This window comes from Patella vulgata, chromosome 1 (assembly GCF_932274485.2).
Source record: "Patella vulgata chromosome 1, xgPatVulg1.2, whole genome shotgun sequence".
NCBI classification, from domain to species: domain Eukaryota; kingdom Metazoa; phylum Mollusca; class Gastropoda; family Patellidae; genus Patella; species Patella vulgata.
Window position 1 is genome coordinate 61,476,586 of NC_065879.2, and position 16,642 is coordinate 61,493,227.

General features: G+C 33.0%; 1 protein-coding gene across 8 annotated transcripts in view; it reads left to right on the forward strand.

The window, feature by feature from the left end:
- The window catches only part of LOC126831050 (ras GTPase-activating protein nGAP), a 152,754-nt gene that overhangs the window by 68,889 nt on the left and 67,223 nt on the right, over positions 1-16,642 (forward strand). For all 8 annotated transcript variants that reach the window (XM_050561658.2, XM_050561665.2, XM_050561683.2 and 5 more), the window contains one exon: positions 13,192-13,304. In XM_050561658.2, the coding sequence (XP_050417615.1) occupies positions 13,192-13,304 (113 nt within the window). The remainder of the gene's footprint in view (positions 1-13,191; positions 13,305-16,642) is intronic.

Genomic DNA, 16,642 nt, shown 5'->3' on the forward strand with positions numbered 1-16,642 from the left:
TGATATTAACCAATTTCGTGTTTCACTTTCAACACAGTAAGTCAAAATGTATTCTGGAAATTGTAAACAAAAATGTAATCTTATAGACCACTAATTAAAATATCAGTCACTTTAACCCAAGTAAAAGATCCCTTGACAGTTGGAATTCGACATAAGAGTAGGCCCTAGTGCTGCTGTCCGGGCAAAATTTCCCTCATAGCACACTGTATGGCGTATGCCTGTCTTCATTAGCCCAGTTCGGAGCAGAACAGTAGGATGTTAAGCCCAATTTCAGTTGTTTTTTTTTTCACTTCAACCCATGTAAATAGTTTATTTTGACATAAATCAAATAAGTTTAGATAATGAAAATTAGTTGATCATATTTGCCACAAATTTATAGGGACTTTCAAAGATTGAAGAGAATAAGATGTTGGATTCAAAAAAGTACAACAAAACAACAGCAATTAATTTAACCTTGTGAACTAATCAACTGACAGGTGGTAATAATGTTTTCTTGTAAGATTTAAAAATGATTGAAAATGATTGAAGATGATTGAATGCACTTTCAATTTTTTGAATAATGTCACATATTGCTTTTTTGAATATTTATATGGAGGAATAGTGTAAGTGGTCTTGAATGACTAAAGAAGCAGTTTGAAAGAATATTTTGTTTGCTTTGATGAAGCAGTGGACATGAATTGATGAATTTATTTTGGCTTTAAAAGAAAGATGACATTTTTGATATCGAATGACTTGATAAAATAGAATAATCAATTTATTTTTTGTAGCTTGCTGTTTATACTAAAAATATTTACTTATTAAATCATGTTTAGACATTGAAAACATAAAACATTTATATTCAAAGTTAGGTCAGTCAGAGGTGAAATAATTTAAATATATACTGTTGACTTTGTGTGAATTTATGCTGCAGCAGTATGATGTTAAAGATACATACCCACGAAAGTATTCACAGGGTAGTTATTTTCAATGATGGCATATCTGGTATATGTGGAAAGATGAGACAATCAACCTTACTAGAAAAATACAGGATTCATTAAAAAAAAAAACACCCATGGGGTACCCACAGGACAATAATGTAAGCGTGTCACTAACTGGCAGCCTGTCTGCTCGAGTGATGCAAGGAATGCTTCTTATGCGTTGATCTAATTGCTAACATTTGTGAGAGCATTGCAAGAATTAAATGTCCATTATACTCTGCGATTAAAACAGCAGAAAAAGAAGTTAAAGAGGATGATCCAAGAATTTGCTTAGGCTTCAGTATTTTTGGTAAATGGACAGTGACTAGCGACTAATGACAAATACAAGCTGGAATGGATTATCCTTCAATCAAGTCACATGACAAAATAGATTCTTGTGGCATGGGGTATTTTTCTTGCAATTAAATGGTTTTGAGAGGGATTTGAAGCAAACATTTGATAGATAAATTAGTTTGAATATGATTTTAGTCCAAATAAATCATCAAATCACACAGTGTGTATGCGGGAAGGCATCTTTAAGGAGTTTAAAATATATTTCTCTAAATGTGTCCGTTGATATTCTTTCTAATCACCTGCGTTACAAAGTTTTAGATAAAATTTTGTTTAGGCATATAATGGTTCTTTCATTAAGTTTGTGAAATGAAATGAAATGGGGTTTAATGCCCTACTGTTCTACTCCAACTGGGCTAATTAAGACAGGCATTAAATTTGTAAATTAGGGCTCATAGCTATAATTTGTGAAAGCTCTTGTCAGATTGATGCTGTGTCATGGTGGATTTAGGTATCTCACAACTTAATTTGGCTATAACACTTTTTATTTTATGATCAGTAGTGGAATACCGCGTTTTATCAGTGAAATAAAAGTGTTATTCCACTGGCTAGAAGCGGACAAAGTAGTCCATGTTGTTTTTACCTAAAATGATTGTAAAATCATAAAATAAATAGAACATTTGTCGTTTTAGAGTGAATAACATATTTTATTTCATCTCTAAGCAAGAAAACGTTTATATTTTCACTCATGCTACGCATTCGTGAAAATATAAGTTTTCTTGCTTCTCGATGAAATAAAATATGTTATTCACTCTAAAACGACAAATATCCTCTATGTATTTTAGTGTTTGCTTTAGTGAATAAATGATGGCTTTATATTTTGTCAAGTTCATTAGTGGGTTGTTTTGGAAAAATAGGATGTTAAACCCCATTTCATTTGGTTTCATTTCTAACCCTGTGTGACATGTTTGAGATTAAAATGACATGAATTTAATTGTTATTGAATAATATAAAAAGTTTTAAAATATGTTGTCAATTATTTGTCATTGTGGATGTCAAATGGGAATATCGATTAACATCACAGTTTGATCATGAATATAAATGACGGTGTGGATTTTTATTCTATTGGATGTCAGGAAAAACATGTTGAATTTAATGGATCATTGAACACAATATAGGATCAGTTGCTAAAGAAATAAAGATTGTGATGAGATCTGAGAAAAGTTGAAGAATTATATATCCAGAAATGTATCCCAAAATAATCAAAATGGATGGCTCTGTAAATTGAGAATAAGAATAATTGTGTTAAACTTGCATAAAAATAGATCCTGTATCAAAGAAAGTTTGTGTCTTTAACACTTTTAAATCTAGAAAAGTTCCAGATTATTGGATGTGCGTTGTGACCGAGCTTTGAGAAAAAAAAATTGTCTCATAAAATTTTCAAAATACTTTTATTTTCTTAATGTAAAATATGATAGATCTAATGTCGATCACTGAGAGACATGTGGAGTAAATTATCTAATTAGTAATTAATCAAATATCACCTGGTAATTAGTTGTGAAATATACAGGTGATCACATTACCCCATTTTATAAACTACAGGTACAAGAATGTCTTCATTTTACATATTGCTTAATATTTTTGCGATTTTAATATTTTGCGATACACTCTGTCTAACTAATCATAAATCATGTTTTAGAATTTACCTTTGAACACTAGGATATCGTGTTTTGTGTAGATTTTGCCCCATACTTCGAGGATTAGCCAATCTATGTTTACTGTTCATAAATATTCTAGAATGAGGGATTATGATTATAGAATTTAACTGCTTATTAAGACATAACCAGACAATACAGTGACTGATTGTGTGGTGATGAAAAAATGGGCCAGTCATATCAATGTTCGTTGATGTAATTATGAGCTAAAGGAAATAGGGATTAAAATGACTAATGATTGATACGTTTCCATTTGACTTGTCAGTAATATTTACACTAATTAATCAGTGGATTTTTTATAATCAGTGGATTGCAATTAATATATTTTATAAAAACCAAGACGAATGTCTGTTTATCTGTATACCTGTTAATTTAATTAGTTGATGTAAGTCTTAAAAATTTATTTTTGATAACTTCCCAGTTTAGAAGTAACCCGATTGTAATTATTACCAGAGACACTTTTGGCTTGATGAAATATTGAATGAACTGGACAACACACTAAGAAATTCCAAAATTCTAGCCTTACCTCAATATTGTTTTCGATATGGTGAACAAAGAAAATTGTGAAGAAAAAAAAATGTGTACTTGGTATGTCGAAAAGATGAAATAAATATTAATGATGAGACAAGGAACATAATGTTGTTGAATTTAAAGCTGTTCTGTGAATTTAACCAAGGGGTATCTATTATCTAGACATTGATATGTGCAAGGAAACTATTTATTTAAATGATTTGATTCTTCATTTTAGATTATTTGTGGATCTTATATTTCAACAGATCAAGAAAATCTTAAAAGTGATTAAACTTTCTTAAAAGTCAACATTTATACGGTACCAGGAATTTGTTTTCCCCTCAGCAAGAATTCACATTTTATTTCCATTTTATCACACAACAGTAATTAAAAATCATGGACGCTCACATGTGATTTCCTTATCCAATGAAAGAAACTGTGAGATTAATGTTGACTAATTAAATTGTGATGATTTTTATCATCAAAACTTTAAATCTGTGCATTAGCTTACAACGTCATCACTTAAAGTGATTAGAATATGATTAGATGTACAAAATTAACTTTGATTTTGGAAATCAAATATGTACGGTATCAGTTCATAGCTTTGTGGTATCAGATGTTCTGCATGGATAATTTTTTTCATTCATACATACCCATAAAATAACAATTTTAATATGAAAATTGTGAAAAGATGAGTGAATTTTAAAATTTTTTGAATATTTTTGTCAGAAACAAAAAATATCAATGTATCTGTTGGTTGATCTTGGTGTAAAAGATATATAAACGCTTGAAAAGAAATATTTTTGAAATATATAACAATTATGAATATGATGGAATATTTGTGTCCGTGTTGGCCGGTGTCTAAATGTTGTCAGGAGGAGACGAATAATAATAAGAATGTGATTTTAATCATTAATAAAGACTTGACGAAAATCACCACAACTACAACAAATATCACAGGTAAATTTATATACATATTATTAAAATTGCACTAACTCATAGCCTGTTCAGATGTGCAAGTTACTAGTAAACTGGTTTAAATAGGGGATCCTTACAGGTGGGGCAAAAGCCCAGCTATCTAACCATCTTCGAGAATTGTTTTCTTAATAAAAACTGTCTTATCTTGGTTGTCTGAACAGTTATCTTCCTTGCAAAATGACGACATGTACCCATGCCTAATTAATTATAACCTTCAACCAACTAAGTCAAAATAGTTAAATTGCTCACAACATTATCCTGTCTTAAAAAATGTAGCTATTTAAAACTAGTTTGAATATAAGTGTCTGAACGAGCTACATGGGTAAATTGATACACAAATTATGCATGAAATCTTACTGCAGTTGATGCAGTCTTGAGCTGTAAGGTTAACAAATTAAGGTGCATACCAAAACAGGACCTTTTAAAACCAAAAGAAAAAAAAATCCATCCCATAACATGAAATTTGTCCCGCTGTAATGTCTGACCCAACTATTAATAGTTTTAGTGGATTTTCTTCATATATCTATATCAATTATAACAATGGTTTAAATATGAAAATTTGTAATACTGTTTGTGTTGGGGTATGAAAATGTCACAAACTGTCAGTTGGAGAGGTCATCCAGTACAATATGTGATTATAATTCTGTGACAATAGAGATTTTATCTAATACTATGTGGTGTATATAGATGACTAGGATTATTGTTACTAGAAAATAAATAAAGAATTATAAACACACAGTATGTTTACTTGTTTAGTTCAGCTTTCAGACCAATCTTTTATAAAGGGATAACAAAGAGAACAAAACATGAACAAAAATAAAATAAATATTTTTAATATTTGGATGACTTTGTAATATAGTGTTCCAAACAACTTTTTCTTGGAGTACCGCTTGTATGATACTAATTTTTTTCTGACCTATAAAAAATAAACAATAGAATATTAAAATATTTTAAAGTAAGGTAAAGAAATAGAAATAAGACTGATCTCTGATTATTTTATGGTATAAATGATTTAGTCCAGTCAGAATAAGAGTTGACCCAGAACAAATTACAACAGAAGGTTTCTTGGTATTGTTGTGTTCGTGGGTCATCTTCTACAACATACTAAAGTTCTCTGATTTTCGGGGCGGGGAAAGGGCCTAATCTACATAAATTCAAAATGGCCGTCAAATGTACCTTTCGAGTCTCATACATGTAACTCCTGAAATATAGAGCTTTCACCTTGTAAAAATTTTTACAGATGGAAACATGACCCTTGCGAGTCAGAATATCTAGTCAGAAATTTTTAAATAAACCTCATGATGTTATCATGTCTTATTTGACGTTCCAACCTTGTGGGTTTTCTCCGGGTCCTCCGGTTGCCTCCCACTGCTAAAGACCCCTACGCGCAAGCGAATTATGTAAATAAAATTAAAAACCATATGTTAGTCCCGAAATGACCTAGTTTGTGTCGAGTGGACGTTAAACCCCATTTCTCTCTCTCTCTCTCTCTTATTTGACGTTAAATGAAGTCCACATACACTTTTAAAAAAAAAAAATGTAAATAATCACATGCGCATTAATTTACTGTGCAGTCCTGAATTGTCCCATTTCTTCTTATTAGTCAATCACGTCCTAAATAGTATTCATCTGTTAATCTTTTTCAAATTCTTTTTTGGGCTTAATTCACCACCCCTCCGTGTCCACAACTGCATCCAGTAGTATACGCGGAAACCATGATACTTGGCAACATCTGGAGTTGACAACAAGTTCTGAATCTGGACACACGACAAGCTTGTCACTACCTTTTTCCTAAGCTTTCTCATGCTCAAGTGTTTAATTTGTTCGCGCACCACACAAACACAGTTTGATGTTTGAATCCACTTGATTCTTTTTGAAAGGGACACTTTTTATACAACCACATTTCAATATTGTCGTTGCCCCTGTTCATCCGTCCATTCGGCCGTCCATCCCACGTCCACAATTAGAGGCTAAAGTTAATATCCGATTGACTTCAAATTTATACACAGTGTTTAAGGTCATGAGACGAAAAAGCCTATTGATTTTCATGGATTTCCGATAATTACTGCCAGAGTTATGGTCCTTGATCACTTTGAAAAATGTTTGTGGACGATGTAAATGCTAAAGTTAATATCCGTTAGACACTGTTTAAGGTCATGAGACGAAGAAGCCTATTTATTTTCAACGATATCCGATAATTACTGCCAGAGTTATGGCCCTTGATCACTTTGAAATACCTTGTGGACGCTCTAGAGGCTAAAGTTAATATCTGATTGACTTTAGATTTATACACAGTATTTAAGGTCATGGGACGAAGGAGCCTATTGATTTTCAACTATTTCCTTATGGCCCTTGATCACTGATTGACTTTAAATTTATATACAGTGTTTAAGGTCGTAGACGAAAAAGCCCAGTGATTTCCGATGTCAGACTGTAACTTTCTGAATTATGGCCCCTGATTGTATAAAAAAAATTGTGTCTTTTAGCTTGTGGATGCTCTAGAGGTCACAATTTTTATCTGATTTTTAAAAACCGTTTAAATGTATCACCGTTACACCATAATGAAAGTTGAGTTCGATTTGAGGAAAACCAAAACGAAACTGCCCGACAAATGGTGGCTCCTTGTGTGCAAATTGTGTAAAAGTATGTAATACAAAGGTTGTGGACCCTCTAGAGGTCACAATTTTTATCCAATTTTGATGAAACTTGAAATATAACTTTATATCCCTAAGATCTCAGTCCCTTTCGATATTTGTTTATTTCAGACTATAACTTTCTGGATTATGGCCCCTGATTATGGCTCGTTCTCTATTTATCTCTTAATGTGGGCGGGCGTATATTGCCTGGCAACCGCTGGTACTTTAAATATAACTTTTGAAATCCCATTTCTGAAATCCTTTATACACCAATGATGCCAATCACATCTATGTGGATAAATTTTACATTGTATTGATTGGTTAATCAACTCGTGGATATATCGTATCGAAGGTGCTAAATTAATATCCTCATGAGAGAATAACTAAGAAGTGGGGGAGGGTTGGTTGGATCGAATTGTTAATGATGCATCAATGGTATTGATAGTGCTAGATTGATACAATTAGAGGACGGGAGGGTTGATTGGATGAATTGGTTGGTGGACTCGTGTATAGATTGTATCGATAGTTCTAGATCGATACAATCATGAGAGAATAGCTGAGAGGTGGAGGAGTGCTGTTTGGATCGATGGATTCATCAATTTATGTATGGATTGTATTGACACTGCTTGCTAGATCGATATGGTTGTGAGAGAATAACTGAGGGGTAGGGAGGCTTGATTGGATCTATTGATTGAGCATGGATCATAATGATAGTGCTAGATAGATTTGATCATAGTTTTTCCACTAGCATATTGATCATATCAAGTATGTTCTAGATGAATGCAGTGGGAAAATTTTGAGCAATTTATTGAATCTACAATGTCAACGATCATGATAATTCAAATAAATACAACCAAAAAATGGTGTGAATCGATCGATTGTTGAATACCATATATTTGGCATAATTTACCTAACATTTAGGGTTTTCTCTGGTTTATGTACTTCAAAAAGACCCTAAATAATCCAAATATTGATATGATATGTACCTAGTTAATGTTGAGTGGAGTGGACGTTAATACAGATTTCTCTCTCTCACTCTCCAAATATTTTACCCTTGTTTGGAGAACAATTTATTTGTCCTATCTCTGTTTTTGGGTTAAATTTGTTGAATATTGCTCAGTAGAATAATACATGTATATAGTGATAAAATCAATGGATGTTGAAACATGATTTATCTGAATTTCTCTTAAGGTTTAGATAGTTCAATTAAATACATGGAACATGGTGGCTTAGTCTGACCTGATGGAAGGTCAATTTGATGTCTATTGATTACATTATGGTCTGACATACTCCAGTCACCAGGGTGAAAAACAATGAATTTACTTAAATAAAAGGGTTAAATCTGTGGTTGGTTTTAGGAGGGTCCTTGAAGAACTGTTGGGATTTATTACTCCCATTTTTCAATGGTAACATCTGCCGCATTCACAAATGAAAATGACCAAAGTATTGTGTTGAAATAAAACTCCATCCCTTTTGTGACGTGTCTTCATTCATAATTTGAGTGACCTTCAAAATATTGAAGTTGTATTTCAGATTTTGTTTTAAAATGTATAAGCCTGTATATTTCTGGTTGAAAAAGTGGTGGCCATGTGGTATCAATGACAAAAGATAGTTGAATAGAATAACATAAATAACATAGATTACAAATATTGACTTTTTGTATGAATATGTAGTATGCACTGGTTATTATTTCTTTTGTTTATGTGAACATCCAGTCATTTTATTAAAGCATGTATGGTTGAGTGTTTATAAATAGTTAGATTTAGTATTGATTATTTGTAGCGTATAGTAATCCTATTACTAATAATATAGAGGTTAATACTATTGTGGTGAGTCGATAGTCAGGTGGGTGTGGTGTCATATAACCTTGTTACACATTTGACACTCAGGTAAAACTTTAGACACCTTGACTAATTTATATGTACCTACATAGGTTAAACAATTTTCAACCCAATACACAGTGTGAATTACGTTATCATGCAATGTAAACAGGTAAGAAAATTCATGTTTATTATTATGTATTTACCTACAGAGGTAGGAAACACATTTCAGGTTGAATACTTATTGAACATTCAAGTGAAACAATAGAGAATAAATAGTGCTGGATTTAAAACAGATGGGGAATTCGTGTTGATTAATGAAGGTAAAATCCTAACTTACCTTTGAATTAGATAAAGTTTGAAAAACATCTTGTGTAAGAAAACTAATGTAGGTAAATTGAGAACGTCCAGGTTAACAATAGAGACTGGTACTATGTTACTATAAAGTGTGATGGGAATTCTATGTTATACGGGTAGACTATTATTGGCATGGATAAATAACCTGTCTGTGTAGATGACACAGATGGGTTTTATTTTTTGTCCTCCCGCCTTTCGAAGAAGGCAGAATACTATGAAAATGGGTCCATATGTCTGTCTGTCCGTCACACTTTTTTTTTGGACACAATAACTCTGCTTCTAATTGAGCAAGAATTTTAAAACTTGATTAGGCATTCACTTAAAAGTGAATGCCTTGCTGACTGAGTTTGATGATGAACAGTTTCTACTTGGGCTAAGCAGAGATACACAATTTGATCGATTGATGCTTTGGAACATGATAACTTTACTTCTATTTAAGTCAGAGTGATGAAACTTGGTGTATAGTTTCATTACATCAATACCTTGACTAAGTTCGATAATGAGCATTTTTGGCTCAGGTTAAGCAGAGTGATATGCAATTTGATTGGTCAAGACTTTGGAGCTTGTCAACTTTGCTTCCAATTGAGTGAGAATGGTGAAACTTGGCGTATATCATTACATTAATAGTTTGACTAAGTTTGAAAATTCACATTTCCTATAGTTTCATTACATCAGTACCTTGACTAAGTTCGATAATGAGCATTTTCTGCGTCGATGTTTTGGGACATGATAACTTTTGATTCCAGTGGTGAAACTTGATGTATAGATTCATTACATAAAACTTGGAGTATAATTTGGGTACATCAATACCTTGACTAAGTTCGATGATGAGCAATTTAATTGGTCGAAACTTTGAAGCTAAGCTTGACAACTTTAATTCTAATTGATTGAGAATGGTGAAACTTGGTGTACATCATAACAACCCTTCCATGACTATTAAAATGCATTTGTTCGTCTGTCACCATTCGGAACATATTTCTGCTTGAATAATGAACATTTTCTGCTCACACATTAAGCACTGATAAGCAAGAAGATTGATGCTTTATAAAAAGATAAATATACAATAAAAAATGTTTGTCATCTAGTTACTTGACAGGGGAGGGGGGGGGGGGCACATGAACCTCACTGTTGGCTTGTTTACATAATAAGTAGTGACATGTTGTGCATGATATTCTTGCTATTTAGAACACCTGTCATCACGTTTAATTTAAGAAATTCACTTAGATAACAGATTTTTGTTGTATGAGTACATTTGTATAGAATGTGAATGAATTTGGTTTAAGGTAGACAAACATGTACACTACACACATACAGGTTATGTAAGTAATATATGAAACAAAAGGTTAGCAATAGACACTCATTAATAAACATACATCATGAATTATGATAGGTTAAGTCATGATACAGAAACACCTTGACTTGCATTTACATAAATTACTTTGAACAGAAAGACAATATACATAGTCTTTTATTATAATTAAGGTCACTGGTAAAAATTGTTACACTACAGTGTCATAAAATAATATATAGAGAAACACATGAAATTTACAGGTAATTTATATATAACTGAGATAGCTGTGAGTCTGTGATATTATTTTATTTTCAGTTAGAATTTAATATATGATTGGATTGATCTTATAGTACAAGAAATATACTTTTAGGACTTCACTATTGCTACGTCCAATCTTAGGACTTCACGATAACACTCGTACTAGTATCAACTCATGACCCATGCTAAAGTGAGACTCAAGTACACTAGGACTTCATAATAACACTCTTACTAGTATCAACACATGACTCCTGTACACTAAGACTTCACAATAACACTTTTACTGGTATCAACACATGACTTTACCTGTGTTAAAATTGTTGTTTACTACAAATTTAACATCCAATACATTGTAATGATATGGACATTGGACAGGTTGATTTGAAATATTGTGTGATGCCAAATGGAATGCCAGTTGGGAACACATGGTCAATTCCTACAAAGGGAAATGGTTACAGATAAAAATTGTGTTGTGAATAATTATCGAGCTTGTATATTTACAGGATTATCAAAATTACCGTTGTACTAATTACAAGGATTGTGATCTGAATGAACTTACAAGTTTATTAACTAATTTTTGACTACTTTTAATCTTGTTGACCGACATAAAGGGGATTAAAATGTCTGACAAAGGAGAAACCACAAATTGTTTTCTGGATTAAGATATAACGGAAATCATGTAGATTAAGAAAGTTAATCAAGGCAGATAAATTGTAATTAATCAATTAAGATAGGTGTTTAATACCTTAAAAGGGTTGATCACATAATTACCTAATCAATCCAGGCTATTATTCACAAAATCTAGATGTCCGATTGGGCATATTCCAGGTCAGATGGTTGGAAAATCGCATACATGTCTGGAATATACGGGCGAAGTAGCATCCCTGTTTTAAAATAATTTAATGTCTTCAGTTTGGGTAAACCAGGAGTTGGTCCCATCAAAATTACCTACCGGGTAGTTTGTTTCGATTGAAGTACAACCTCTCTCTCGATGGATTAAACATTACAACTTTCCAAATAAATAGAAAGTGTAAAAATATATCCCACCGGTTTTTTTTTGGTTTTTTTAAATTATTTTTATTCAGTATGTCTGAATGGGATTGGGGAACAGCCTGTGTAAAACCCCTCTCCCAAGGTACTTTATATACATAATATTAATATAAAGGAACAAATGGGTGTACATATACTGTTAAAATGGCAAACACATACATATATATATATATATCCCTCCGTTTGGCAATTGATTTGAGTAATCCCGTTTATATAGTCATCATTTGAGATTAGACTTACACTGCGGGTAAATCTTGTTATAGGTGTAAATACAGGTATTTTTATTACCTGTGTTTGGTTATTTAGATAGTTCAGAGTACAGTGCAGTAGATTATAGTTTGACTTATTTATTTTACCTGAATATCTAACAAGGCAAAAAAGAAAGATATATACATTCTGGATGTGAGATATTGATATTTGGATAAAACATTATAGAAAATGGAAGAGAGACAATAGATAGGCTCTGGATGTTGTTTGATGTATTTTATTACCATACTAATATTAATAAGCTTTGTTTGTTTAAATATATGTATCTTGAAAGTGAACAGGTATTAAAGTTGTTTGTTTTACTTGTCTTCGGTGATTTCTTTTTTCATTCAAGATATTTTAGTCTGATTTCAAAACGAGTTAAATTTGATTTATATTCTTAAACGAGAAATTGTAAACCATTTAGTTAGAATATAAACATAGTAACATACAACACACTGGAGGAGAGAGATGGCACACTAAACACAATTCATCAAATTCAGATTAATATTTCTAGAGTTCTGTCCCCTTTTTGCAGAAATCTGTCCACACTGCTTGTAATGCTTGTCAGCACAAGAATTTTCATCATATTTTTCTAAAACTTTCAGGAAACTTGTTTTCCTATTAGACAAAGATGCCTATTTCTTTTCGAAAAAATCTGATAAATATTTTTAGAACTATGACCCATTGTTTGCCAAAACCTGTACACACTGCTTGTAATGGTTGTCAGCATGATGGAAGCCAGAGTTTTGATAAGATAGATGATCCTGATAGATTCCACCATCACCACTTTCAGAAGACATTGAGATTGCAAAAGAGGCTATATATTTTAACAGGTTTTTGTCAAATTTGTTGTGAAGCATAAGAGTCATGAGAGTTCCGGGCTTTTCTTTCCTGGATTTATGCTCCCTTTTCCGAAAACTTGTGAATGTAATAGAGCCTAAAATCTTTTCTTTTCTTCTTTTTTTTTTTTTTTCCCAAAAACAAAGCTGCTGTGGCTATCTTGATTAGAGAGTACTATTTTGAAGTTTGATCATTGCCTTAACAATGGATGAACTGAGGTATTTTTGTTTCTATTTCCAGATACATCATTTGAGAGGTTAAATGAGAGACGAGGGAGTGCACCATTAGTTTCTACAGGATTCGTCGGAGAAGATATGATGGATACTCCATCATCCACCTCGTCTAAATTGGCGGTAAGTAAAAATAATCTTGAAGTAAATAGGTCCAAAAAAACCTAAGTGTTTTAAATAAGCAGACAATCTTATTGTGACTTTCTTTGCAATTATACTTTTAGCTGTTGGGCTTGGAAAAGGGGTTTTGAATTAGTGCTTACACAGATATTCCGAGTTTAAATGATTTTGTAAGGCTATTCATATATGACTATCCAGTAGAACAATGACCACTATTTTAAATAGGATCTGCATGTTTGTCAATAGGTAGCTGAATAAGGATGGGCTTGGTTGATTTGTCCACCGATAGGTGAGCCGTTTTTTACCACAGCGTATGCCGGTCAGGTCACCGTATGAAAACAAATCAAGTGACCCAGCTGATAAACAATAGGCCTATGGCATCAGATAATATTATAATATTAAACCAGTTACATGACATGTTTTAAGCAAAAACAGTATTCTTGAAAGTATAACTATTAGTAAGTGACCGCAAAATAAACAGAAAATTATTATTAGTAATATTACTGAGAAAAATAAATGACATGAACATCTGGTTTTATGAAGCTCCAATTTAGCTTTAAAATTTGTGTTTTATGGCATTCCTATATAACATGAATTTTATCTCGTCGACATGTTTAGGCCGGTGCATTCGGCATACGCCACAGCCAAAATTTTGTTGACTTCCGTTTAACGGTGGATACTGCTGAACTGTGGTCAGTCATTATGCGCCGGTATGGACAAATCAAGCAAAGCCAATGAACAAGTTTGTCAGACCATGTGGCCTGTTTTCATTCACTCTGCCAGACTAATAGAACAGCATTATATGACCAAGTAGTGGACCACTGTTTATGATTACCCAATGCTGGACTACTAGTGTAAGGGTTGGTACTGTATTGGCACAGTGTAATTGCATTTTAGACACTAGAATATACTTTCTTGCATGTTTTCGATTTGTTATCAACACTCTCGATCGGCTGTCTTAAAAAAATACCTTGAAAAATGAATTGTTAATCTAGATCAAAGGGAAGTAACTCTTATAATCTTATTAACACACTATGTTGTCTGAAAATTAGTATTAGAAAATCCATCTTAAGTGAAGGGTAAAACCTAGAAACACATTGTGCCTCTGACATTAATTTATTTATTGATTAATTAAACAGAAAAGTACATCTCAAATCACTGAATGCTCAAGGTTCGCAATGTATTCTGTCAAATATCAAATTGTGTTCAGCTGCCTCCATAACTTTTGGGCAATTAGATCTTTTCGGGCGGACAGATAAATTCAAAATTTATTGGAGGGGAATGTCCATATTTCTCAACGGTGCGCTTTGCACCTTTAGCGTCCACTGGCATTTCATTCTTGCCCCCTAAACATTGTCAGGCTTGTACGCCTATTCCCATGTTCCACACTTATTTCTTGTTTTTGCCTGTCTGTCAGAAGATATAAAAGGGTGTTTACCTACAGTTAATCCAATGTAATATGGTTGAATAATTGGGAGGAAGATTAGCCAACTATGTGTAAAGAATGCATGTACACATTCCTACACCAATATGTTATAAAAAAATAACATGTAACATCTGTTGATGAGTGATATCATGCAGATGTCAATATTCTATAACAGATCTATTCAAGATCATGTCTGTTTCTCTTTAATTTTCTTGAATATTTCTTTTTGGCTCAGATTAGTGTACTTTATATATAACAAGACCATTTTTATACACTCATATTTTCATGTTGACATATTATGCTGTCACCCCTGTCTGTCCATTAACATTTGTCTGTGGACACTCTAGAAGCCACAATTTTTATCTGGTTTTGATAAAACATCAAATATGTGTTTACATCACAAAGATCTTGAATGGGTTTGATTTTGGCACATATCAGTAGTAACATCCTGAATTATTGCAACTGAATGTAGATGTCACATTTTTATACACCCACATTGAAATTTGGTCTTATATTGTTGTCGCCCCCGTCCGTCTGGCTGGCCAGCCGGCCGGCCGGCGTCCACAATTACTTGTGGACGCTCTATAGGCTAAAGTTAATATCCGATTGACTTTAAATTTATACTCAGTGTTTAAGGTCATGAGACGAAGAAGCCTATTGATTTTTAGTGATTTTCGATAATTACTGCCTGAGTAATGGCCCTTGATCACTTCAAAAAATCTTGTGGACGCTCTAGAGGTCAAAGTTAATATCCGATTGACTTTAAATTTATACACAGTGTTTAAGGTCACGAGACGAAGAAGCCTATTGAATTTCAGCGATTTCCGATAATTACTGCCAGAGTTATGGCCCTTGATCACTTTGAAAAATCTTGTGGCCGCTCTAGAGGCTAAAGTTAATATCCGATTGACTTTAAATTGATACACAGTGTTTGAGGCCATGAGATGAAGAATCATATTGATTTTCAACAATTTCGGATAATTACTGCCAAAGTTATGGCCCTTGATCACTTTGAAAAATCTTGTGACGCTCTAGAGGCTAAAGTTATCATCCGATTGACTTCAGATTGATACACAGAGTTTAAGGTCTTGAGACGAACAAGTATATTGATTTTCAATGAATCTTTATGACTTGAACAGCTAAATCCATGATGGTAAAAGTTTCGTATACTAAACGTTAGCATGAGCCCAAACTTTATAAAAACCAAACAAATTCTAATTGTTTTCTGATAATTACTTAATGAGTTGTTACTCTTAATCAGATTTTAATGTATTATAAATGTTTCATTACCGAAAAAAGTAAAAATATGCGACAACTCTTGTTGACTGCCCGGACGATATAGCTGCTGTGGGCGTATGTTTCGTTGCCTGGCAACCTATCTTTTATTGGATTTTATACACCCACATTAAAATCAATCGGATTACAACTTTAGTCTCTAGAGCATCCTCAATAGCGTTTTCTTCTCGTGACCATAACCACTGTGTATACATTTAAATCAAACGGATGATAACTTTAGCCTCTAGAGTGGTCACAAGCAATTGCAGACAGACAGGCGTGACAACACAGACGACTTTGCTGCTGTGGGTAACTTTACTGAATTGTTTTCAAATTTCGTGGAGTGCATTGGGGTCATGAGGGGACGAACCCTATCGATAATCAGTGTTCAGCATCCTTCTGTACATAGTTACCCCTTCTTTGTGAACGAGATAGAGGTTACAGTTTTGAATAGAATTCTTTCATATTTGATGTCATGAAAAGGATGAACCCTGTTGATTTTGGGTGTTTCGCAAACATCATTTTCGCAGTTATTTCGAAGTTATTCCCCCCCCCCCTCCTTTAGATTTATTGAAAGCATAAAGGAGCATCATCAATTTGGTCAACGTCCTCATTTTCATTTTGGATAAACTGCTGTTGA